This window comes from Choristoneura fumiferana, chromosome 5 (genome assembly GCF_025370935.1).
Source record: "Choristoneura fumiferana chromosome 5, NRCan_CFum_1, whole genome shotgun sequence".
Classification (NCBI taxonomy): domain Eukaryota; kingdom Metazoa; phylum Arthropoda; class Insecta; order Lepidoptera; family Tortricidae; genus Choristoneura; species Choristoneura fumiferana.
In genome coordinates this window covers 5,131,525-5,158,760 of record NC_133476.1, presented here as the reverse complement: position 1 = coordinate 5,158,760, position 27,236 = coordinate 5,131,525, and the positions used below count along the sequence as shown (strand labels likewise).

At 37.4% G+C, this 27,236-nt stretch overlaps 1 protein-coding gene across 1 annotated transcript in view; it reads left to right on the top strand.

Annotated features, from left to right (window-relative positions):
- nmo (serine/threonine-protein kinase nemo) overlaps positions 1-27,236 on the top strand; it is a 126,635-nt gene that overhangs the window by 56,146 nt on the left and 43,253 nt on the right. The window contains 2 exon segments of the mRNA XM_074087569.1: positions 5,294-5,423; positions 7,027-7,082. Coding sequence (XP_073943670.1) covers positions 5,294-5,423; positions 7,027-7,082 — 186 coding nt within the window.

The window sequence follows — 27,236 nt, the reverse complement described above, 5'->3', positions numbered from 1 at the left end:
ACTTCGTGAAAATGCTATTAAACATTCTAAGTTAAAAGGGACATGGAAACATTGTGAATGACTCTTGAACAGGACTAAGAGAATACGTGATTCGCCATTTTTAAAAATTAAACTTAGGGAAAACATTAAATAATGAAATATGAGTAAATTCAAAATAATTATTTACTGCTGATTGAAGTATCTTAAAGAGCTTTCACATCACTAGAGCCAACGTCAGTCAGTCAGTCAGCCAGTCGTCAGTCAAGTGTCAATGTCAGTCACCACATTTGTTTACACAATTGATTTTTTCCATTGAATAGTACCATAGGTCAATGCCGTTTCCATAGTTAGATATCGACTTGATACGGAAACAGTAAATAGCTTTAAACTATTATCAGTAGTACCTACTAAATAAGCGTTTTAGTCGCCGGATACCGCACTGTGTAGTCACGCTACTGCATGAAACCACCATTATAATTTCCCAAAAAAACTATACTTTATTCACTGAACGTACTCGTATCGCTGCAAAAACTTTGCCCATGCGTGAGCTAGTCTAAATATGTTTTTAATGCCCGCATTCAGTTATGAGTGGGAACTAGCGGCTCACTGTGGAGTCGATGGCATTCTTCAGCGTAACACACACGAGAGCGCAATAGGCAGCCAGGTGGGGTGTGAGCAATGTGAACTGCACAGAGTCACGGTCCATTTCCATCGCGTGGCTAAGGGCACGCTAAATACCCACAATCGGCTGCAACTTCCTACCACTAATTATATGTCGTGTAACAATGTAATAACATGCCAGGGTCGAAATCATTTTTAATTGACCGTTTGTTATACTCATCACTACAAATCTACATCAAGCCGATTATTAATATATAGCAATTATGGCACCCTATGGTTTTTTCTTTTGTAAATTGTTTTTTTTTTTAAATTTTAACGTTGCGTCTAATGAAATATTTGATTGGATCAAGTAGAGAAAAAAGAAATGGGAATAATAATGCGTATTCGCGTGAAGACAAAGCACTAGCAAATTCACCGTAAAGTTGTTGATTTATCGAATGCAATAGTCTTTTTAACCGACTTCAAAAAAAGGAGGAGGTTCTGGGTGGTTTTATAGTGACGCTTTTGCCAGCAGCGCGGTTGCTCAGCGTCGCGGATCACGAGCTTAGCGTCTCTTGGATATTTACATAGTTTAACGTTCGTTTCGTTTGATCGTTTACCTATACTACATGGTTCTATGGGCCGCGCTGACCAACCGCACTGTTGAAAGCGTCACTGTAAAACCACCAACCCTATGATCGACTGTATGTACCTATTTTTATTTACTTTTTTATGTATGTTCACCGATTACTCTTCCAATTGTAGACCTATTTTCAAAATTTTTTTTTTGTTTGAATGAATATACTTTCGAGGTGGTCCCATTGGCACCACGTGAAGATCTGATGATGGGATCCTAGGGAAATCAAGGGCAACATTCAAATTTTATAGGCACACCTATGGCAATTTTGGAATTTTTAGCATCAAATCAAGCATTTACATTCAGAGAGTATCACTTGGTGAACTGGACCTGATGAAGAAGGCCGTAGATGGCCAACGGAACTTATCTAAGCTAAGTAATGCTCGCGCGTCTATGAATGATCATTATTAATATACCTAGATAAGCGACTAAGAAGAAGCTTTAAGTTAATGATTATTTTGAACTGATCTGATGCTGAAGCCGAAAGGTAGGCAACGGTACTCTGTTATAAAACAACGTTACTAAGCCGTGTTTGGGATTAATGGAATCGTTGTGAGATGTACTTTGGCTACAAATCACTAAAAAGTGAGAAATAAAGAATTTTTTTAACGATAAAATGATTCGAGTACAAAAAAAAAATAACAAAAAATCGAACAGACTACAAAAACCTTGGAAATAATTTTCTAGGTACCTACTAGCTTGAAGTCGGTGCCTTAGCATGACCCAGCAGGAGTGATTGAAGCCCAATATTATATAATATCTAGGTAGTATCTAGGTGAGGTAGACGACTATAGTTCCACTCCTGCTGGCTCGTGCTGAAGCACCGACTTCAAGCTAGTAGGTACTTACCTAGAAAATTATTTCAAAGGTTTTTGTAGTCTGTTCCATTTTTCGTTAAATTTTTTTTTTAGATTATAGAATATCACCATACACATCCCAGTTAACCTCGAAAGTCAAAACCTTCTAGAACTAGAGTGATGAACTGATGAGTTTTATGGAGTTGGCATAAACTCTACATAACAGGCTCTATTTACAGGTGGTAGGACCTTGTGTAAGGTCCGCCCGGATTGCTACCACCATCTTGCTCGCTAATCCTGCCGTGAAGCAGCAGTGCTTGCACTGTTTTGTTTCGGCGTGGAGAGTAAGACAGCCGGTGAAATTACTGGCAATTGAGGTATCCCATCTTAGGCCTCTAGGTTGGCAACATATCTGCAATACCCCTGGTGTTGCAGATATTTATGGGCGGTGGTGATCTCTTACCATCAGGAGACCCACTTGCTCGATTGCCATCCAGTCGAATAAAAAAATAAATAAAAAAAACTTAAAGCTTATTCCATACTATCGAGAACGTTTCCTGCTATTGTTCGCGCTATATGGACATGCCAAATGCCGAATCGAACACGTCAATCCACATGTTTGCGGCAGGTGTTTCTTTTATGGTGACATTACGAACATCTAGATTTGCAACCCGTATTTGTGTTTATAGGTTTATGTAGGTTTTTATTCAAACCACATCTTTGGAATACCTTCTTACTCGTATAAGGCTAAGTATTTTACGCGTTTCACTAAGAATATAATTAAACAATTCAAAAGCATTTATTCATAATCTATTGACACGTAAATTAGTTTATACATATAATGTGTATGAACGGTGTCTGTTTTACAAATAAGGTAGGCAGTATTTACTTTCTGTCGATCAATTACATGCAAGATTTCGTAAAGCGATAACATTAAAAAGGAATATTTTTTTCTGACCAATCGGCTATAACGAAGAGACTCATTAGTTCTGCTTTGTATTTATAAGTTAGTAACAAATTCTAGTAGTAGTAATATAGTAGTAGTCTAGTCAGACTATAGCTACATTTAGGCAACACGTGTTTTTGTATATGCATATTCGTTTAGACCAAACGAATAAAAGAGCACGTACGATTGTGCTTGTAATTATAAACAAACGAACGTTCTGCGCACCATCTGTTATTTTTACAAGGTTTTATTTAGTTTCACCTGTCCCGTTGTCTGTCTGTGACGTAGTCAAATCTTGCAAGTTAAATTTGACTAACTTACAGTAGTCAGATTGACTTAAAATTTGGAGTACTTATGTAAATTGCGTGAAAAGACAATAATCTGGTTGTGGCATCCTGGTAGTCCGGCCAGGATCGTCTCCGCAAGACGGAACTCTTCAACAGTTAATGGCATCGAATTTAAATTTAGTATGCAAAGTAGTTTGGGTAAAAATGTTTTTTTTTTTTTTTTTTTTTTTATGAAAAAATTGCTTCGGTTAATAATGGTAACGGTGTAAGCTTTCAGTACGATTGCTGGGAATATTTTCTGGTTTTATACAAATTTTTATTAGGGTAAAGACCAAAAAGATAACGTGCTAGTCTTAGAAATATTTCTTCTATTTTGACGGTACTTAGAGTTCTTGTTCCTATTGGATCTGATTGTGGTGGTAGGTCGCGCACCCGGGGTCGATTTGCATTCGCTCGTCGGATCTTATCACAGTAGATAAACCATTTCAAGCCTTTTGTAAACTACAAATATTTTAATGTGCTATTCAACTTTCTTTCAATTTACCATTAAAGTTTATTTTATTTTTTTTACTAAATTTAAACCGATATCGATACTGATGCTTCATAAAACTAACATTAAATTGAACATGTCAAATCGTTGTGACTTGTGACGTTGTGAGCGATGGGAGTTCATAACAATGCTGGTATTTCCGGCGTTCCCGAGGGAATTCGCTGCTGTTAAAAAATGTATCTAACCAAGTTATTTTCTAGCTAGTGTTGTGGGCAATCGCATCGCGTAACTGGTTGTATCAGAGATAGGTTTTAATTCTGTCACCCGATATGAATAAAAAAATTATAAAGTTATCCAACCGCAAAAAATCCAACTAGGCTACGGTGCGTTTTGCTAACGGTAAAAATATGCTAATTTGTTTTTAAATACAATTCCCAAGTTCTGAGCTAACGTAGCTTGAGCGGACTGATATCAATAAATCTCGAATGCTTAAACTTTTAAAGAAACTCAATTTGAATTTAGTTCATATTAACGTTTTCTGAAATATTGATGGTAATGTAATTTATTCGAAACTAAGCTTTTCTATTGTTTAAACACAATAGGCTCGTATGTTAGTTACAAGAAACTTCTTGCACGTGCTAACTATTAAGTCGTTTAAGCCCTCCGTCGCCACTTGCTTACTACTATTAAACGCGGAATATAACTCACTTTTCCCCTTTGTAGTCACGTGTAGATTTATTATAATAGTATTTACACTTAAAAATTTTATTGAAATATGTTAACAAGGCGTGCTTAAGTTACTAGAATAGTTTGTGCAACTGCGAAAGAAAATTTCAGGTGCGAAGTAAACTTTATTTGAATTGTCCATATTATTTTTTACTGCGCTTGTGCCGAATTATGTTTGTTTAGTCCAAATTTTGCATGCGAATTATGAAATACTTTCTTTCGACTAAGGCCAAGGGAGGGCCCTCCAGGCCTCCACTTATTACTGTAAAAATAAATTATTTTGATCGTATGTCTTAAACGCGAGACTCCTTGTACCCCCCCTAAAAGTGTGACGTAATTTATGAACGGCCCCAACTTACTATCGATCAACGGCTAACCGATAGTATCTTTTTCAACCTCGACATTGGCGGAATCATCGCTACTATCGATAGAGCTATACATACCGTCAAGAATTAAATTGAACTTACCAATTTAAACTATGAATTGAATTGCTACGATCTTCAAACATGTCTTCATGCGAAACTATAAGAATTTTGAGTATTTATTTGTTTATTTTAACTGTGTGTTTACAGTCATATTTTTAACGGACAGAAACAACAATCTCGCGTTTCATGACATGAAAGAACTCTTGTTCTGGCGATGTTCGATATTTATTGACATTGTCTTTGTTAGTCCACTTTTATATGATTTGCACAGAGTTATAAAGATAGGTTAAGAACAGACTTTGAGACAGTAACGACCGTTACCTACTGTTTGAACAATAATAAGTAGATTATTATTTTTTTCCTTCTTTTTTTTGGCCTGTTGAACTTATTGTGTGATTGTTCGCAGGGCGGTGACGGATCCGCGCGATGGGAGGCGCGTGGCCCTCAAGAAGCTACCCAACGTTTTCCAGTCACTCGTCTCCTCCAAACGCGTCTTCCGCGAGCTCAAGATGCTTTGCTTCTTCAAACATGAAAATGTAAGTACCATAATTTTTTATATATTCATTTTGAACATGAAACTACCGTGAGACTCACTCATATTAAATGATTTTGTAACAGATAACTCACGTCTTAAACTGAGTTAGCTCGACATGTTTCGGGCTATTTCGTTCGGGGGTGTGCGTGTTGCGGAGAAGAAGGACTACGAAATAGCCCGAAACATGTCGAGTTATCCGTTACAATATTCATTTTACTCATAATCGCTACGATTACGAGGATTAGGAGTATAACCCCATTCTTCGACTAAGAATGTGTATTTATTATTAAACAACTGGCCAAGTGCGAGTTGGACTCGCGCAACGAGGGTTCCGTACAAATTTGTAGATATCTACTATGATTATCCAGTCTCAGCAGAGCACCTCTTAAGCAAAATGTACACACAGAAATGTACAACAATGTACAATGTGGTTGTGATTATATTATATATATATATATAATAGCTACCTTCATACCAAATTTCATGTTTCTAGAGCAACTGAAAGTAAGTACCTTAGAAGTTTTTATTCCCTAGCAATTTGTATAATGCATGGAAACATCTTTTTCATTACCTACAGTATGATTGCGATTACTTAAAAGTTTGATTACTTCACAACTCCGAGTGGTAGCAGACCTAAATATTTGATATTAATTTCAGCTTGATATTTACACGCGTACCTGAGAAAAAGGGTCTTGACAAGCGGATGGACGGACATTTAGACAGACATTTAGATAAGGGTTCTTTTTTTGCGAACCCTAAAAAGTCAGTTTACTTAAGTTACATCAGAATCCTAACGGCATAACTTCGAGAGTCAATATTTGAAATGTGAGCTACAGTTCCAAGAAGAGAAGAAAGTTTAGATTATAATTCGATATTCATTGATGCCTTGTGCGACGTCAAAACACAATTTGGATATTATCCAGAAATGCGTGCACGTTCGGCTTTGTTGGACTGTTCCGTTGAAATTCACGCATTGTTTGTTTTTGAGCAACATTCATTAAAGAAATTCAATAAATTTCAAATAGCATTGCAATTACATTGCAAGCGTGCTGATAATTTATTCATTTTCAATGAGTTTTATCGACCAACGTTGTTTGCGGCGCATGCATTTGTCGTCGCGCACAAACATGGGATTTGCATTCAAATGGGGGAATTGGATCCGATAGCGAGCTTTATGTCCATATCGCGAGTGTGACGGACGCTAATAACATGTCACACCCGAGCGTCGCTCGCGCCGGCTTAACCCGCATCAACAAACTGGATTTAACCAGTATAATAACAAATTTTGAAAATTAATCAAGTCCTGATAACACGACAGAAAACCTGCTCACGTTAAAAACCGACGTTTCGTTTAGGTTCAGCTAATTTATTCCAAATTGTGTTGTGAAATGTATTTAAACCGCGTATTCAGTCCTAAATTAAACTAAGAAAACTCACTGGTTCATTCTTAAATTAATTTATATTCTAAGTGTAAAGGAAGCTTTGAAACTTATCTCATAAAAAGAATTTGGGGCGAACTCCTAAATTCATTTATGAAAATATTCCCGAATTCCCAAAAGTGATATTGCCTGTATTATTTTGCTAACTGAACGATTTCTTCGCAGGTATTATCAGCGTTAGACATCCTACAGCCGCCGACCCTAGACTTCTTCCAAGAAATGTATCCTTTTCAAAGTAGAATAGTCCTTGAACGGGCCCTGGCATTTGCAGGGCTGGTTTTCTGCGGCCAACGGGTAAGGCGCGTTGAAGCTATGTGAGTGATTAATGATTATTGCACTTACATGTGTCAACAACAAGACACAGTTCTTAAACGATTAATTTTAACCTGTGCTGTGCCATTGTAAAACAATTCCTTAAGTCTTTATGAAAATGCTTTATATACTTTTGTTCTAGGTTAGTAATCTCGGGAACTACTGTTTCACATTTAGAAAGCTTCATTATGTCAGATTAACATAGGCTACTTTTTACCCCGAGAATGTGTAAAGTTTCCATGGGATGCGACTGAGTTGCGGAAGCACCAGCTATTGCATTATAATAACATGACCTTAGGGCCACGCAGTATTTACTTACGTTAGCGTGTAGACACAAAATAATAATTATAAATAGGCATTCGCTAACTTAATTTCCTATTTAAGAAACATATATTGTTCGCCAATCCATCTAGATAAAAATCACTCAGACCGCCGTCCTGTGGGCACACAATAGAAGTTTTCGAGTGTCGCTCATTGCAAATTCTTGTACCATGAAATACCTAATTAAAACTTTTACACTAGGTTGCATACATCGGCTACAACCGTGTTTACTATGTTTTCACTCCCGCTTAACATTATGTGGTCTCTAAATGGTAGAAACTAATTACGAACTTGATTTTGTATACATCATTCAGCATGTTAGGTATGTTCGTTGTTTAAAAGTTTGTAGTCAAGTTCTTGTTCGGTACGAGTACCGAGGAAGGAATTGTTTTAGTTGAAGTCAAATTGTCTGTACCTATACAGTCGAATTCGTTAAATATGTACCTTGGTATGTTCCTAATACATCAAAAATATCTACACATCTTTATGTCGTCGATGAATCAGGGGGCATGGTAGTGCCCCCTTCAAGACGAATAAAACAGAAGGCGGACTATACCTATCTACCTTTCTCGAACCGTTGCGTGTGAATCTCAAAACCTCATAGCTTCGTCCCAAATAACCAAAGAGCTCAAATTCACAGGATATAAAATTTACATAGTTATGTAGTTAGTATAATTATCGCAACATATTTATTTTAGAAAATATCATTTAAATGGCGCTAATTGACAAGCTCAAACATTACTATTGCACTGAAATTATATTTTCGCTTCAAAATTTACAATCCTACAGATAATGTACAATTTGCTGCGATTAATGATTTAAAAGCCCGGTCAGAATATCCAAGTCCTATTTCACGCTGTCAAATCAAATGGCTATAAGTGCTATAACGGTTAGACGTGCTCAAGTTTCTGACGTCGATTTTCACCTGGTCTCGGGTTTCGATCAATTTCGTCATACTCCGACACCGCTGCGATTTATCTCCTTGAGCGTATGGCATCCAATATCCGCTAAAAAATATTTAAAGAACGGCTTGTAACATATTTTTGTTTTTATACCAAGTTTTTACTAGTAAAATAACTTTTAACACAAGCTTTTCTTGCTGACCAAAATTTGTACACATACCTATAAACGATCACACACTATAAGCATACGAGGCGAAGTTAAAAAAATGATAGGCCGTTTGTTCGCTCTTTGTTCGTCCATACGAGCTATGCTTTACCTACTTCAATTAATTATCGTAATTATTTGGCTTTCTCCGGCGCCCGCCACAGAGGCGGCACGGCGTCAGCTGGTGCCGAAACACAATATCTCGCTGCCCCTCGCCCGGCAATTTATTCCCCTGCAACTTTTATTGAAATCCGAATAGCACTCTTTGCACTCCTAGTCGCTTTCGACGTAAAACGAGACCAACGACAAAGGCGCTGCTCGAGACTAGGATCCTAAGAAATTCATCGAATTGAATATTTATTGAGAGACCTTTATGAGTAATGGGTGGAGCTTTTGGTGAAGTATTCCCCGGCGAGTACACTATGGACGTGTATTTTGATCGCATGAAAGTGCTCAAAGAAATAAATATAGTTTAAGTTGAAATCAACAATGCTTCGTAATTGTTTTGTCAAATAGTTTTATTCTATCTATTTGTTGACGAATGATCACGTTGACATTGCACTTATAGAAACCTGTTAACAATAAAATACAATGGCAATTATAAACTTGCGTAGTTATTATGTGAGTTAAAGATAAATGGTCATAAAAAAATAATTAAAGCCCGTTCCATTAATTCGTTTGCAATCTTGGTCTCAAATTGTAGGTAATAAGTAATGACTTACCATTTTCTGCGCTCCATTTTTTTTTTTCTAGATCAGCAATCGATTTCTAGATTGAATTGTATGCCCTCGTTCCTCCATAATCTAACGCCAGAAGTGAAAACTAAATGTTTTAAACGTGGTACAAATTTCAATTATGTTTTAGTTTTATTTACTTATATGCGAATTTCACAGTTAAATTCTTCAAAACAATTCTAGAAGGAAAGATCGAGGGGAAGAGAGGAAGTGGTCGACCTAGGCGCAGTTACATCGATCAGATAAAGTCGGCGTCGCGTCGTATCATGTCATATCAAGAGGTCAAGAGGATGGCTCTAAGGAGGGATGTGTGGAAGATACTCCACCGACAAGAGTATAAGTCTTAAGTTAAAGAAAAAGGCAGTTAATTTGCTTACACTTTAGAAAAAAAGGAGACAAGTGCGTTAAACTCGTATTGAAAGGGTTCCGTACCTACTTTCCTAGACATTACGAAAATTTTATATTTTGCTCAAAATATTAACTTCTGAGAGGAGCCCTGTGCCCTGCAGTGCGCTAAAATGACATAACAATGACTTTGAATACTACTACAGACAGGTTTTCCTCTAATTTACATATACGTATTGTTTGTGTTTTTGGATCACCGACTTATATTGTGTACCAATTTTTGAATTCAACCGGTTCAGTAGTTTCCGACCAAATTGGCTGTGACAGATGGACAGACACACATCTGAGTGATCCTATAAGGTTTCAGTTTTTCATTTTAATGTACTAAACTCTAAAAACGAATACAATGAATTACGAAAATTCAGCAAGAGCCCAACCAAATTGAATTTTAAATAACAGCTTTGACGGTAGAATCATCTGCGGGACGAACAGGTGAAAGAAAAACACCGCAAGTTATCTGGAGGCTAGGATGAAGGGACGCGGAAAGTTTACCGAACCGGGGAGGTTACCGGATCTTCAACAAATCTCTTGTACACATATATAACTACTTGCGTCCTCTCATATATTGCAACTGAAGAATATAAAGTAGGAGAGGTTTCTAAAATTAAATACTGATTTTATAGTAAATGCTGACAAAGATAAAAACACAGCAACTCTTTTTAAAGCAAGACTGTAATGAAGTGAATTAGCTAAGTAATTGGTTTACTAATATTTCGGCGAAAATTATTTAGCAAATTATTAGCTCCCAAACTATTTACTATTTAGGCGAAATGTTATTTCCCAACTCAAAATTTCGCGCTGATATCATTTCCCAACTAATCATTTGATAAATTATTATTATACAAATTATAACCTGGGATTTTTTTAAAGATTTCGTTTATGTTTTGGTCAAATTGATTGGTATACCTTAACTTAGCAACATATTGAATGGCATCCAACCTACTTTCCTAGTGGCAGTTATCCTGGCTGCTATAAAAAAAAACCTAACATCGACCTTAGCCTTCTGAACCTAAACTGTCCAAGTCGCTTCTGGTCCGAACCGTCTTGCTCGCTCGCTTCGCTCAGTCGCACAAATTTTGAAGTAAAACTTTGTAATATAAAAATTGGTCCAATGTAATTTGACAAATGGGTGGTGGTGATCTCTTACCACCAGGAGACCCACTTGCTCGTTTGCCTTCCAGTCGAATAAAAAAAGAGCCAATCATTTGCTAAATAATTATTTGCCACATAAAAGTGTGATGAAGTAAAATTTTGCAATATAAAAATATTGCGAAATAAAGTTATGCCAATGATTGGTTTGCCAAATGAAACTTCGGCAAAAGATTGGTTGCTAACTGAAATTTGGCGAAACATATTTTGCTGAAAAGGCAGTACACCAAGTAATTACAATTCTAATCGATGTATCATCATCGCAGGATTCGCAGGTAGTAATAAACCGCTTGATGGTTCAGTGATTTGTTTACATTCGTTGTTCGGCCCATCCAGCGTCGTTAACTGAAATAGAATTAAGTGCTTCCGTTATATAAAATGCAGTAGCATTCCCCCTTTGTGCCACATTATTTTCTGACGTTTGCAATGATTCACACTCTTGGGTTGTCGCAAAATGAAATAAATGCTGTACATCGTTTTAAAGGATTGTTGTCTGGCACGTGTACAGATAATTTGCAAGTTTTAAGTCGCGATTTAAACTTTTAAAGGATTTCTCGCCTTTTCTCGGTTGCCAGGAGCTCATTTTAGCAAGAAAAATTGTATTATATTATATTTAAATATAAAGTTAGTTTAGCAAATAAGCTGTAGAGAGTAGTTTTTACGTTTTTCTAAAGTTTTGTACCGCAGTAGTTAAAAACCGACGCCGTACAGGAGATCTTTGTTGTCTGTCAAAATCCTAAAGCTGATAATCGTTTGCATGTCATAAAACAATAATGCCAATAGACGTGTCTATCAACTTGAAAGTTCGACTTTAGCGACATATTCATTTGTTATTTGCGACATATTCATTTGGCTGATACCAAGCTGTTAATATCAAATACTCAGGCCTGCTACCCCTTCGAATTGAAAAAACCAAACTTGTAATTCAACGCGATCGAAAAATACAGTCACAAAAGAGGTCTTTCTGTACAAATTGGAAATTGGGAAATCATAACTAATTGGATAGCCTCTCAGTTGCCCTTGAAACGCAACGCAAAAAACTTATCAGAGTTTTTTTTTTTTCTAAATTGAAGTTATAAATTTTTCATTTTTATTAAAGGGTATATTGATTATTATGGTAATACTCGTAAATAAAATTGAATAAATGTGAAAAAAAAAAACAATAAAGCAGATGTCACATTGTCTAACTTAACTAAGCTTCTGGCTCTGTAGCAGTGGTGTTGAAGCCTTAGATAATGAGGTTTGATGACGACCAAACACATATGTAACACATAACATAGGTGCGTACATAGTACATGTTATGTAGGGCTGGCGTTTCACATAAATTGGATGAGAGTTAAAGCGGCGACAAGTTGAATGAAGGGATTTGTAATGAATGCCACATTCTTTCCGTAATAATGCACGAGTTGGCAAACAAAGGAAGGAAAAGGAAAATTGGCAACTGGAATGGTCTTACATTGAGGCGATGACGCGAAATCGACCAAGGACTTCTAACGTGTGCGTCTTTTTTTCTGAGTCTTGTATTATTTTTGTTGTATAACTGGCTAATCAAAATGTTTAAATTTCTTATTCTTTACTATACATTGTATTCTATCTGATGTACGTATGTCACTTCAATAAACAAAGTCAAATACAACATTCGTTATCAGCACGAAACTCTATATTTAACTGAGTATTACTTATAAAAACTATATATTCTTTATTAAAAAGTGAATCTACTAGTTTTTTCCAGTATGTGCGTTTATAAATTATGAAAATCTGTGAAAATTTTCAATAGTTCACGAAGATATTTTCATACTATTTTTGTTGTGACATCAAACAGCTGTGCGTATAAATATGGCAAATAATTCGATTTCTGGCATAAAACCACTCATAAACAGAGACGGTTATTCCGTATGGAAATTCAAAATGCGTATGTACCTTATGCATGAAGAGTTATGGGAGACGATCATCGGATATTCTGATGATAGTAAAATTCCTACTGAGGTAAAATCACGTAACGATCAGAAGGCGTTATCGAAAATATGTCTCACTTTAGATGGTATGGCAATAACTCATGTAAGGTCATGCAAAACAGCCAAGGAAGCTTGGGATGCTCTTTCGTCCGCTTACGAGGACAAAGGTTTAGGGCGACGTATAAGCCTCGAACGGAAACTCTACAGGTACTGTCTTGATGATTTTGATTCCAATATAGAGACGTACATAAATGCTGTCATGTCAACTGTGCAAGATTTAGCCGACATTGGCAAAATTATGGAAGATGCTTCAATAGCTGCGATTCTTCTTGGAGGTTTAAGTCCTCAATATGCACCTTTAGTAATGGCTTTGGAAAATTCCAACATAGACATTACAGTGGATTTAATTAAGACCAAATTATTGAATGAATTGAATAAACCAGCTATAGATAACCCAGATACTGCTCTTCGTACACGAATGAACCAGAACAAACCTTCTACATCCAAACCGAAGAAACCTATTGTGTGTTACGACTGCATGGAGCCAGGACATAAGCGTCCAGATTGTCCCCATAAAAAGGACAAGAAGAAGAAACCCGTAAATCACAAAAATTCTCTATGTGCACTGAATGTCAATGACGGATTAGAGCGTGATAAATGGTTTATTGATTCTGGAGCTTCAGCACACATGACATCACGAGCGGATTGGATGAATACTATGAGAAGTTCGTCTATTGGGACTGTAACCATTGCAAATGGAGATGTACTGCCCAGTAAAGGCATTGGAGATATTTCTATTAGCACTTGCGGTCATATAAAGAAGATTACTGATGTAGTTCATGTACCGAACTTGAATTCTAATCTTATTTCAGTAAAGAAGGCAGTAGATAAAGGTTTTAATGTAGTTTTTGATAGAACTGGTTGTAATTTTTATGATTCTGATGCTTTTTCTTGTACAGGTGATGTAATTTTACATGGTTCTATATGTGGTGGACTGTATTCTTTAGACTGTACGGTCAACCCAACGACTCAATTATCTGCTTTTGAGACCCACTCTGATGTTTCTAGCTTCAAGCTCTGGCATAGACGATTAGGTCATTTATGTCGCATCGGAATGGATCAACTGAGGAAGGGACACGCAGTGGGCGTGGACTACTCAGAAGTCGATAAGGAACCATGTATCCCCTGCATTGAAGGTAAGCAGAATAGGAAACCCTTTAAGAAAGTTTCACATAAAAGATCAACTTCTGTTCTGGAACTTATTCATTCAGATATTTGTGGACCCTTGCCTGAAACTTCATTTCAAGGCAATAAGTATATTTTATTTTTTATAGATGATTTTTCTCGTATGACTTTTGTATTCTTTATTCCTTCAAAAGCGGAAGTAAAGAACAAGTTTCGTATTTTCCAGTCCACAGTAGAGCGGGAAACAGGAGCAAAGATTAAGATATTGAAGAGCGATAATGGAAAAGAATATGTTAATGCTGAATTTTCGAGATATTTACAAAATGAAGGAATTCAACACCAAACAACAGTTCCCTACAGTCCTCAGCAAAATTCTATTGCAGAAAGAACAAATCGCTCAATTTTGGAGAAAGTAAGATCAATGCTTTCTGACAGTTCCCTTTCTCCAGCTTATTGGCAAGATGCTGCAGAGATGGCTGTATATCTTAAAAATAGGTCTCCTCACCGTGCTCTCAATGGGAAGACGGCGTACGAGAAATGGTATGCTAAAATACCAAATCTTTCTCATCTGCGTGTTTTTGGATGCAGAGCATTCATCCATGTCCCTGAATGTAATCGGAAGAAATTGGACATGAAAGCATCCGAGCATATTTTCGTTGGATATTCAGAAGATCCAAGAAGTTATTATTTCAGAGATATTAGATATCCCAGAAGACTTGTGAAAAGCAGAGATGTTACTTTTTTTGAATGTGATTTTCAAGATTTGAAAGTAAAGACAACTTGTAAGTCTGATAATGATTTAACTGAATCAGCAGTTGTACCTCTATTGCTTAGTTCGCAAGTAAACTCGTCAAATAGTTCGGATAGTCGAACATCTGTCACAAGCGCTGTCATCGAAAATGAACAGATTCAACCTGATATTGTAGATATTATATCAGAAGATGTTCAGTCTAATATTAATGTCGTGGGGCAGTGGCATAACGCTGTTACTCCAAATGTGTCAGTTCAACCTGTTATTGCATCTTCATCAGAAGAAACTGAGTCTGATACTGATTCTGTAGAACCAAGGTACAATTTGAGACCCAGAAAACCTAATTCTGCTGCCAATTGTGTATGCATGCAAACTTCATCCCCTCAGCTGATGGATGAACCTACAACTTATACACAGGCTGTGAACGCAGAAGATAGTGATAAATGGTATCAAGCTATGCAAGATGAATATCAGTCACTGCTTGAGAAACAAACTTGGGTTCTCGTTGATAGACCAGATAAGAAAGTCATACCTTGCAAATGGATCTTCAAGCTGAAGAAAAATGCGCATGGTGACGTAATTAAATATAAAGCCAGACTTGTCGCGAAAGGATTTAATCAAGTTTATGGTATTGACTACTTGGAAACTTTCTCTCCAGTCGTTCGAAACTCTTCTTTACGCATGTTGTTCGCATTGGCTGCGGAAGAGGGAATGAAAATGCACCATTTAGACGTTGATACGGCATTTTTAAACGGAATTTTGGAGGAAGAAGTGTATATGAGTCAGCCGGAAGGATTTATAAAACCTGGTCAAGAAGATAAAGTATGTTTACTGAAACGATCGCTTTATGGCCTTAAACAGGCTTCACGAGCATGGTATAAAAAGTTGACCGAAATTTTACAATGCATAGGTTTTAACCAAACTCCTTCGGAAGCATGTATTTATACTAAAAAGTTTGGTAAAGAGTTAATAATACTCGCTTTCCATGTCGATGACATTGTCATTTTGTACAAAGAAAATAAAACGCTAAATACTGTCATATCTGACTTGCGGAATCATTTTAGTCTGAAAGTGATTGGCAAACTCAGTTATTACTTAGGTTTAAATATACATTACAAACCTAATGAGATTAAAATATCTCAAGAAAGTTACATTCGTGATTTGCTACAAAAGTTTCACATGATGGACTGTAAGAGCGTTCCTACGCCGTTGGAAACTAAAAAGTTTCTGCCGAGTGAGAAGAATGTAAGTGAATCTTCATTATCCTATCCGTATCAGCAATTGATAGGCTCACTCAATTTTCTGGCCGTTAATACTCGTCCAGACATTGCTTTTGCTACATCATATTTAAGTCAATTCAATACTAATTATGATAAAAGTCATTGGAAGGCGGCAAAACGTGTATTACAATATTTGAAAGGCACTATGGATTTGGGCATTACTTACAGGAAAGACGGTGGATGTTTAATTGGCTACGCGGATGCAGATTGGGCCAATTGTCCTATGGATCGTCGTTCATACACCGGATTCTATTTTTCTATGTCCGGGGGAGCCATTTCATGGGAAAGTAAGAAGCAAACCACCATTGCCCTGTCGTCCAGCGAAGCGGAATATATGAGTTTGTCCAGTGCGGGTAGAGAGGCTGAATTTCTGAGGCGATTGATGTGTGAACTTACTGGTATGTCAACTGTTATTACTATTTATAATGATTCACAGTCTGCCCAGAAGTTGGCATTGAATCCGGTTCACCACAACAGAACCAAGCATATAGACACAAGATTTCATTATATACGAGATTTATTATCGAACAATATTGTTAATGTCGTATATATCAATACTTTGGAGATGTGGGCTGATGTACTAACTAAGCCATTGGCTCGTATCAAGCATCAGAATTGTATAAAAGGAATAGGTTTATGTTTATAATCTTGTTTTGATTACGGGGGAGTATGTTGTATAACTGGCTAATCAAAATGTTTAAATTTCTTATTCTTTACTATACATTGTATTCTATATGATGTACGTATGTCACTTCAATAAACAAAGTCAAATACAACAATTTTTCTATCTTTTCTATTTGGTAATATTTTCGTCTTTCTTTGACTACTAACTGGGGCAAGTCAATGTCAAAATCTTATTGCAAAGCACCCACCCTTTTATATTAGCCCGGAGACCCGCGTGCCAAGCGATAAGTTACAAGTGCTCGCCTTTGTTGTATGTTAATGTTACATTCTTGGAAAAGTTTATGCTAGCAACCGCTTACTTACGCACTTCCGTGGCCACTAAAGTGCAGTGTAAGAGTAATCATTGGCATTCGTTTGTTCTCTCGCGCGTCAGACTCCGTAACAAAACATAATTCCACACAACACGCCTTTGTCTTTCTAAACAACGCCATACTGCTGGCGTTTCTGCTTTTGTTTCTTGGTCATTTCTTTTGTTTCATTGCGCGTTCCTTTTGTTTCGCGCGTGTCGTGTCTTTGTTCCAGCGGTTGGGCTAGTCGTTTGCGCATCGTGCGCGGTGCAGCGCCCTTGCGCGTGCGCTTCCTAATTAGCGGGCGGCGTGGGCTGGCTGGGCTGGCCCGATTTAACCTCGCTGCGTCACGGCCCGAGCTCTCCGATACCGACCGATGCACTAACTACCACAGCACTTGATTGTGTTTGCAAGCAATTACGAGATCTCTCCGACCGATCGCTCTTAAATGTATAGGTTCATAAGCTACCTAGTTCTAAACTAACTTTTAGCAAGGACCTGTGCGAGGTAGCGTTGTGCGCGAGGAAAAGTTGCACACTAGGATTACTGTAGTTTCCTAGCCTCGCTTAGCACAGCTTTCCTATTAGTGTTTTTTTCCTCGCACACAGCTTAGTTCAAACAACTCTGGTGTATGCAGACAGAGCCTTAAGGTGACTCGTGGAATGACTTTGCCATGACCGAACCGACCAACACGCGACACGCAGTTTCTATGATTCCAACAAACGTGTTTTTTTGGCAAATTAACAAACGTGTTCTGTCCAAGAAATTAATTACGAAAAAATTACAGATGTTTCTGTTAGCGCCATGGCTCTATTGACAGGCTTCTTTAAAACGTTTGCCTTAAATTTAATTCGTGTATCACATACTCAAATTCAACGAAAGAAATTCAATGGCGTGAAGTTCCCAAATCACACTGGGCCCGCGTGGGAGCTACGGCCCATACGCTGTCATTATGAGAGAAGGCATATGCCATGTAGTGGGACATATTTATATAGGTCGAGGTCGAGATGATTATGAATTACCCACTGCTATCTCAATCCGGTAAAAAGTAGACTTTTAAATTATTTTTCACTGTGATTCAAATGCGTCTACTCTAGTACAAGTGCGCTCAAAGACGTAGGTAGGTCACGCGATTGACCTCACGTCTAAAACGAAGTAATAATACCGTCCTTACGCGACCTTCTGAGCGCGATGAAACTATTCCTTTGTGACAAACGAACCCGCGACCTTGTCATCTCCAGAGTATAATTTGTAGCGCCGGAATACTCTCTCTTTACCGAAAAACATTATACAGCAGTGGCGTGGCGGGTGGGCGTGAATCATTGCCACGTTCACAATGTCTTTATGATGGACGTCGTACGATGGCCGCGGTGTAAAGTGCTTACAAATAAAAATTACGACCGATGTTCATGGCTCTTTGTTTGGATCACAAGCAATTTACGTTTAATTTATACGCTTATAGGGCGTTAATCATATTTAGAGCCTAAGAAGGAATTACTTGATGTTATAAAACGCGTCACTCTTATAAGCGGCGATTTACTACATAATGGACAAGGAATTGTAAAAAAGTTCATTGTTCACCATTCCAAATGGCATTGTAAGATCTTGTCAATTGTAGGCCTAGTCAACAATACAAAATAAAATCCTAACTCCACTAAAATGCACTTTGTTCACTTTTAGAATTTTCTCGTTTTGCCTTCGCACTACCACATTTGTTGTAAAAACCGCAGGAACTAGTCTAAACGTAGCTAGCGGCATAGATATTAACAATTGTCTTTTATTTTGACAGCGACAACGTGCGATTGCACTTCAGAGTCCATGATTTCGTAGGTAGGCAATGTTCCTATTCCCTCCTATTCACGCTTTTACATCAGACTGGATGTTGAACACTTCATTTGATTAGTTAGTTGATACATCGGACCTGTTGTTTGGTATTGGGTCATTTCATTCAACGATTGAATCATTATTTTGTGTTAAAACCATTATCTGTCTGTGCATGCCATCGCTGGCACGAAAGTGGGTGAAACAATTTTGCTTATTTTTTTATTAAATAAATTTCAAGACAATGTTTTGTTCCTGCGTTATTATTTTCTTACTTACTTCATACGGGCCATTAATTTTTGCAAGATTCATTTGATCATAGCGTGCTTTTTATGACTTGGGTTTTTACTGCACCGCATCGCATTTCTTGCCTGTGCGAATGACTTGATTTATGTTGCTCTACTGTTATTTTATTTTGTACTAACCTCCGTTTTAGTTATAAATCGTATAGAAAGTCTTCAGTAACGATTCGATACAATACTGAAAGTCTATTACACCCATACAAAGCTAATCAAATTTCTTCCTATTGCTAAAAGTTCTACAATTATCAGATTTATCAGAGATTTTGTTGGCCAAAAACTTCGATAGTAAAGATACACATTCTCGCACATCTTCGGTGGATGTGCAGCCTAAATGCCATAAATGGTAAATTGATCTAAAATCATTGTCATATCTAATTGCCTACGATACGCCAGATCTATCTAATTCTAATACGCATCGGGTGCAGTGTTTTGTAATATTGCAGATATCACGTAGTAGCATGTGGATGGTGTATTTATTGCTCGCATGAGATCCGCTTATGCGATGCCAGCGACCCCGGGCCGCCGTTAAGTGCGCCCGGTGTGCGCTTTAATTACTGCCCTGCTCTGCCCGCTGCCCGGTGTATTGTGCTCAAATGTTTTTTTTTTACCTATGCATTATATGTCTAATGTACTTCTAGGATGTGATTTAAGCGCCAGCGTTACATGGGTCTGGTTACATAACAAGATTCTGGAATAGTCTATATTGTCTATTCCCCATAACAGCACTGTATCGTAATGTTGCAAAAACGATACTGCAACCACTTACTTTTTTTTCTTAATTCGTACGTTGACAGGCTAAGGTGCAGCCAGTTACATATTTAATATGGTTTTTATACAGAACAAAAACTTTCCGAACATAATCCATAGCCTGTCAACATAAGTAAAGCGTATTTTTAACATCGTCACAGGCAAGTAAACGTTAATCAAACAAAAACAAAATTTAACTTACACAAATTTTGACATTTTTTTTAATGTTGTTTACCTTCTCTTTGCGTTTGCCATACTTTTTACTAAGGTATGAAAACGTTTAACCCTTTAGTGGGTAACGGCAAGATATTTGCCGTCATACGACTCAGATATTTTTTTTTTTTCTCAATGAACGTGTTGTTAGTTAATATAACTTTTGGTTCGCATAAGAGAACATACTCGTACCAATTTACGAAAAAAAGAATAGCAGATAAACGTTATTCCAACCCATGTTAAATGATGATTCTTAGGCCTGAACTTAGATTTTTAACTATTCCTTACAATTGAACAAAAATGTTTGTAAATAAAATTTTGTTTGCTGGATTTATCCGATAGTCACAATTCTCTACTTTCAGAGACAAGATTGGCGATATAAAGTTTAAAGAAAAAAAAACTGTTATTTGATAATTTTAAAAAATGAAGACGGCAATATATTTGCCACTATCCGTTAAGTGTCTGGTGTTGGGTGGGTTAGGCTACAATTGTTATTGATTTATATATGGAGCAATAGCTTAATTCAATACTTCAAATGGCCCAATATGCTCTTGCCCGGTTATTTATTTGAAAGAATTCAGTTTTAAGTTAAATAAAGGTTTTAATTATTTCTTATCATCTATTGGTTTTTAATTTATTTATTTTAGATACGTCGTACCACCCGTAGTTCCCCCGGCAAACTGACATGACGGTCTTGTCACTTAATGCCCTTGGCTGATAGCGGCAAACATATTGCCGTCTCATAATTCGGAAACCCTGCAATAATATATACATTTCTCTTTCTCAAAAATCATAAAAAAAATCATTCATGCTGTGCGTATCGTTAAAGTTCTCGATTCATTGCTTTAAAAAAATAATGGTCAAAGGGTTAAAGCAGTAGTTCCCAAACTTATTTTTCTCGTGGACCACTTTCAAAATTTTACTGGTTTCGGTGGACCCCCTGCTGCTACATTTCTACCACATTCTTAAAGTCGCCAAAAAAAAAAAATATGTCGCTTCTGAGTTCTGTCCAGTCGCTTGCCCTATTAAAATATTATCTGCTTAGTTAGGTACTTAAAACAATGTAGGTAGGCCCTTATAAAAACTATGCTTACATTTTGGCTCTTTACTATCAAAAGCAGATAAATTTTCGTGGACCCCCATTAACATCTTATGGACCCCCATTTTTTGTTCACGCCTACGTAGACCCCCAGCAAGTCTCCCGTGGACCCCTGGGGGTCCACCTGGACCACTTTGGGAATCACTGGGTTAAAGTGTACTATTTGTATTGTAATTAATAAGTACCCAGTCGAAGAAAAAGTATTGTATGCATCGTTGTATAAGTAAGTCAAAAAAAGCTCGTGGCGTCCTTTTCTTACGATGTCTAAAGCTCACATCGTAACTCACGCCACTCACCGTTTTTTAACCCTGTTATACAACTGTTGCATAAAATACTATTATTTTAACGATAACTACTACGAATAGATACCTAATGAGTCTGGAAATGTAACTGCGGTAGAATAACCTAACTAACAAAAAGTTGGAAAACCCCCGACATTGTCACTTCAAAGTTCAATATCTCAAAAACGACTGAACCGATTTTGAAAAAACTTGTTTAAGAACTATCGATAGAAAACCTGCTTTCAAATAAAAAACCGCATTCAAATCGGTCCACCCGTTTAAGAGCAACGGTGCCGTGCCACAAACAGACATACAGACACACATAGCGGTCAAACTTTTAACACCCCTCTTTTGGCGTCGGGGGTTAAAAATGGCCTTGCGTGTAGTAGGCGGGGGCTTAAAAACTGTGTTCTGTACACTTAGTGTAAGTTTTCAGTTACAAAATACGTCTCTACGGAAACACGAACATCGCAAACGTTCCGCTAGAGGCGCTGTTCGTGTTTCCATACAAAATGAGATTTTAACGCGAACGCGATCGAGACGTATCTAGTTACCGAAATCTTACACTAGGGGTAGGTACTGTGCGTCATTTATTTGTCGTGCATCTGACATGTAGCACGCGCGCAAACCCATCCCTGCTTTGTTTCTGAATTAAAACCAATCAACAAGCACGTCTATTTCCAACCTCGAAAATGATTCGTATTTGAATCATAAATTTGGTTTAAAGTATGACCACTTTTTGTGTGAGATTTGTTCTGAGTTACGCTTCCTGACTTATTATTTATTCGTAGGATAACTACCTAAAAATTTTATGGTTAAATTTAAATCGCTGATTTTTTCTATCATTGATACGTTATCAACATAATGTCGTGATTAACGTATTTACCTACCCGTATTAAGCTACACACGCAGTCTTTACATTTTTACCCGTAGTAGTTTTCATAGCTAATATAGTACCTATAAATACCAGTTGAAATTCATGAAATACAAATAGCTTCCTTATTCTAATGTAGTAGTTGAGTACGGCGACCGCCACCATAAAGATTTTTATGGTGATTCTACACTTCATGTGTCTTTGCGGGCTCGCTTTACGATTTGTCATTACATGAAATTCTTCACCCGTCGCCGATCAATTGTTTTATTACCAACATGCCACAACTTGACACATCGTCAGTCATGTCATAGCTTACTCGCAATGCTGGCTGGTGGCTGGTGATGACTATTTAAAGATCCAGGTGCAATCGATAAAAAATGCGCATTCTCTCTAGGTACAAGTAATACTAACACGAGAGTGGCACTTCCAATGGCAGCGATTTTGTACTAAAAGATACTCGTAGCAAGTGCCTTTTTAGGGTTCCGTAGCCAAAATGGCAAAAACGGAACCCTTATAGTTTCGCCATGTCTGTCTGTCCGTCCGTCCGCGGCTTTGCTCAGGGACTATCAATGCTAGAAAGCTGTAGTTTTGCACGCATAATATAAACTACGCCGACACAATGGTACAATAAAATAATCAAAAAAGTTGGATAGGTCTTTTAAAACCATAAGGGGTTTGCTCAGACGATTGTTCGATTCAGTGATTTGTTTGCGAAATATTCAACTTTAAAGTGCAAATTTTCATGAAAATCGAGCGTCCCCCCTCTCTAAAATCTAAACCGGGGCGTGGAAAAATTTGATAAAATTCAGGATGATAGTAAGTATATCAAACTTTCAAGGAAAACTATAACGGCTAAGTTTGCTTGAGAATTATTAGAGAGTAAATAGCAGCCTAAGGTATAAAATATACCTAAACTTGGAAGATTCCGTATAAAATACGAAATCTTTAGAAAAATATTACTTAATTTTTTCGTAATGGCTACGGAACCCTATTTTTGGCGTGTACGACACGCTCTTGGCCGGATTTTTGTTCATTGTTGTTGTTATTGAAAAGTAAAATTCACAAAACTCAAAACTTTTGGGGAAATTTCTAACAGAACTACTTGCTGTACGCAGAAAACAAGCGTCATTACGTGTGGCAACACATGCTGAGTGGAGCCCTTTTTGATGTCCTGTCGTGTCACCATGTAATTTAGTTTTTATTGTTAGTTTTAGTCTTATTACTGTACGGTGGTGGTACTGATGGAACTAAATAAATCTTTCTTTCTTTCAAATATTTATTTATGCCTGAATGTACTTTTACAAACTTTGGCAGTGCTGTGTTACGGTTTAGGTATCATAGTAATTCAGGATATATTATTATGACATCTGTGAAGATCCTTAGGAGCAGTATTTTATTCAAAGAAATTTGATGTATTCCCATACCTGTATTCAATTTTCGAAATAAATGCAAAGATAGTTTCTACAGATATATCAGACGAAAGTCGAGTATCTACAGGTCAAGTCGTAAAAGGAATACACGTTTTATGTTTATGATCCATCGCCGTATCTTTATTTATGTAGCTCTGGTACTTTTTATTATGGTTTTATATGAAACAGCCTCTCGAGCTGTATAATACGGGTCAAAGACGAACTTTTCAATGATTCCTCTACCCTCACTGGACAAAATTTGTTAAATAATGTTGCCAGAGACATTAAAAAGGTTGTAAAACTCTGCTGAGGGCAATAAAACCTGAAGGAAATAAATAATACTATATCTGCGATACACGTGTTCACTGTCTAATACAGATTCCCATCTCAGATACCTTTGCAATGCGTGTATTATATTTTACGGCTGGAAACTTTATAGTTCGATGTCACTAGCTTTTAACATACGACGTATACGAGTTCTTATAGGTATAACTTCTATCAACCAATGAAAAGATTAATGAAAAAGATCCTCTTAACGGGATAAGCGTTATAATTATAATATGGCTCTGCTGGAAATTTGGCACAAGATAATTGAACCCAACATAATATACCACTAAAAGTTGATCTAACAATGCAAATCACCAACAAAGCATGCGAAAAATGACGTTATATTATGTTCTTAACGTAATGGTATGGCCGTTGGGGAACATTAAGCCTTGGTTTTTATTTTCCATGTCAACGTTTAAGGTAAAAGAATCACATCGTAAATAAGCCCTTTATGTTATTCCACGACTTCATTAAGTCCTTTCAATGATTTAATTTCGAGAGTTATAGAATGCTTTTATTAATATAAATTTATTCAGCTTTGTTTCCACATAACGTAGCTGGCCCAATCAGCTCTCCACCAAGCATACGTGACTGGCTTGTCGAATTGTCGATCGATTTGTGAATTCCAATGGAAAAAAAAACTGTATGTGACTAATTTGCCATTCAGTGAGAGCTTAGGTCGTAGCTTACGGTGCAGGCTGTTGAGATAGGGCGGCGTGGGGCACGGGGACCCTTTCCGTTAATGTATTCTGGCAATTTCGCTAACGCTCGCGCCCGAGCTGCCTCCCGGGAACTTGAGCCCTGCCTAAATCCTAGATTAAATTTGTACCCTTCTGTTTATCATTACTTTTTTTTTTGCTTATCCAACCGACTCGTCCGCGACATCTACCGGTAAAGTTTTACCGAGTTAGTCCCCAATCGTTCTGCGATTATCCTATTTTACTCCCTTTGAAGTAATACTTCTCCTGTGCGCCAAATTTTTTTATTTATACATAAAGTTACACGGTAACTTTTTAACGATAGACGCTGTGTTATAAATTATTTCAGAGTCATTCGAGTTTTCAAATAAAGTTATAACAATCAGTCGCTACGCATGATAGATTTTCGAGGCGGGCTGTCAGAGTTTGTTTATTTAATGTCGAACTCAATGCGTCTACGTTATATTGACCTCTGTTCCCAGTGGGGTGAGCCGACCCTCCCTTCTCTCGCGTTACAGAACAGACGCAGCGGCATTTAATAGCCGCTGTGCCCGCGCCGACCCCTGCGTCTATGGCGCCCTACAACGCGCATCCCATAACAGATGCAACGCATAAACCAACGATGTTTGAATGCATCTTTTAAACATTGAGGTTTCAACTCAAACAAAACTGCTAGACTAACTGGGTGATCTTATAGTAGAGAATGAAAATATGAAGATGATACATTATATCAGCCTTAGTTTTAATTATAATCGATTTCGTAATTGTAATGTACAAAAAGTAATTGGGCCAAGTACATAACTCTTGCATGTCAATTGTTTAAGATACTAAGAACTACCTATAATAATCCGTGACTTGGTGCCTCGCAAACAGACGCCGAAGAGTTCATTATGCCAAGGTTCCTCTTAAGGGCATTACCGTTTTTCACGTCCGCTTCATTGAGTTCTGTATTAAACGAATCATGCCACTTTATTTATGCTTGAATATTGTTGTACTTTAATTACAGCCCTGAAAATATTTCCACGGAATCGCAACGAGGCTAGCATAACCATCCAGTGCCGTCGCTTCGCGAATATAAATCACATTTGAATATTCTGTCATAATTTTAGATGGGAAGTCGTAAGCAGGGTTTAGACGGTGCCTCGCAGGCTCTTGGCACTGGGCGGGCGAGAGGTTTCTTGGCGCGGGCCGGCTCGAGAGATCAGTGCTGGCGTGGCCCCTTGCGCTGTCTCGATGACATCTTGGAAGGGTGCCCGCAGCGCGCTAGACTTTAGATAAACGCTACCGTATTGCGGCTACCATTGACATCGCTTTAAAAGTATTTTTTCACGAGTCCAGCTCCACATAATAGATACTGCGGCGATTGTACAGTTATTCACTGCGCAAACTACTCAAAGATAAAGGAAGTACATCCACTTGTTCTTACTTCTTACTTTTAAGTTTGACATTTAACGCTTTCTTTGTTAATCTTTTAAGTATTATTCTCATCTTTCATATAGGTAGGTAATTAGTTTTGTCTATTGACCTAAAAAGACAAAACTATTCGTGCGTTCGTGTTATATTTTACTTTATATGCTGGAATTAGTAGTCATCTGATGAATCAACTCTTCATTACTCAAAAATACAATTCGTCAACATTCACATGTTCGAATTTGCATATTACATGAGTATAATGTTTGGTTTATTTGCGAGAGTAATTAAACGTGATGTGATGACCTTTTGTCGTATTGCAAATATGTATATACTGCCGAAATTATATTTCACCCTTGTCAAAATGACAACGCTCGGTACATATAATAATTATTTTAATTGATAACATTCAGTGAAAGTAAAGCCTGTTCGCGTTTGAACAGTCGAGTGCAAAAATATGAACATACCTACCCAATCCTTCAGAAATATGTACCACAGACTACCTAGACCTAATAAGGCCGTGGTAACATATTTTTGAGGGTTCGAATAGATACATATATATGTTTGCACTTGACTGAACCTTTTACACTACTCAGCAACGTTTCTACCTAACGAAGAGTAGATCATTTTATTGGCTCTTTAAAAATCTCGTGACAAAATAAACAAGCTCAAGAGTTTTCTCATAACATACTTAACGCTCGTAGTTTTTGAACAGTAATTTGACTAACCGACTTAAATTTCAAGGGTTCCGAGTAATCGGAATGGAATCTTGATCTCAGAATTCGTGAGTTGCTCGCATTCTGTTTCGAAATATCTCACAATTCTGTTTACGACATGAGATTACCACGATTTACTCCATTAACTAGTACCTGTTCAATTTGAAACGTAAAGTTATCTCTGTAGTGTCAGCCGGCATGGTCTATTGTTTTTTCCTTCGTCCCTCGTTGATTAAGTTAGCGTCCTGCATAAAGATAAAGCAGCGGGAGCAGACAGACGCGGACGGAAATTTGTTCCCTTGCCCGAC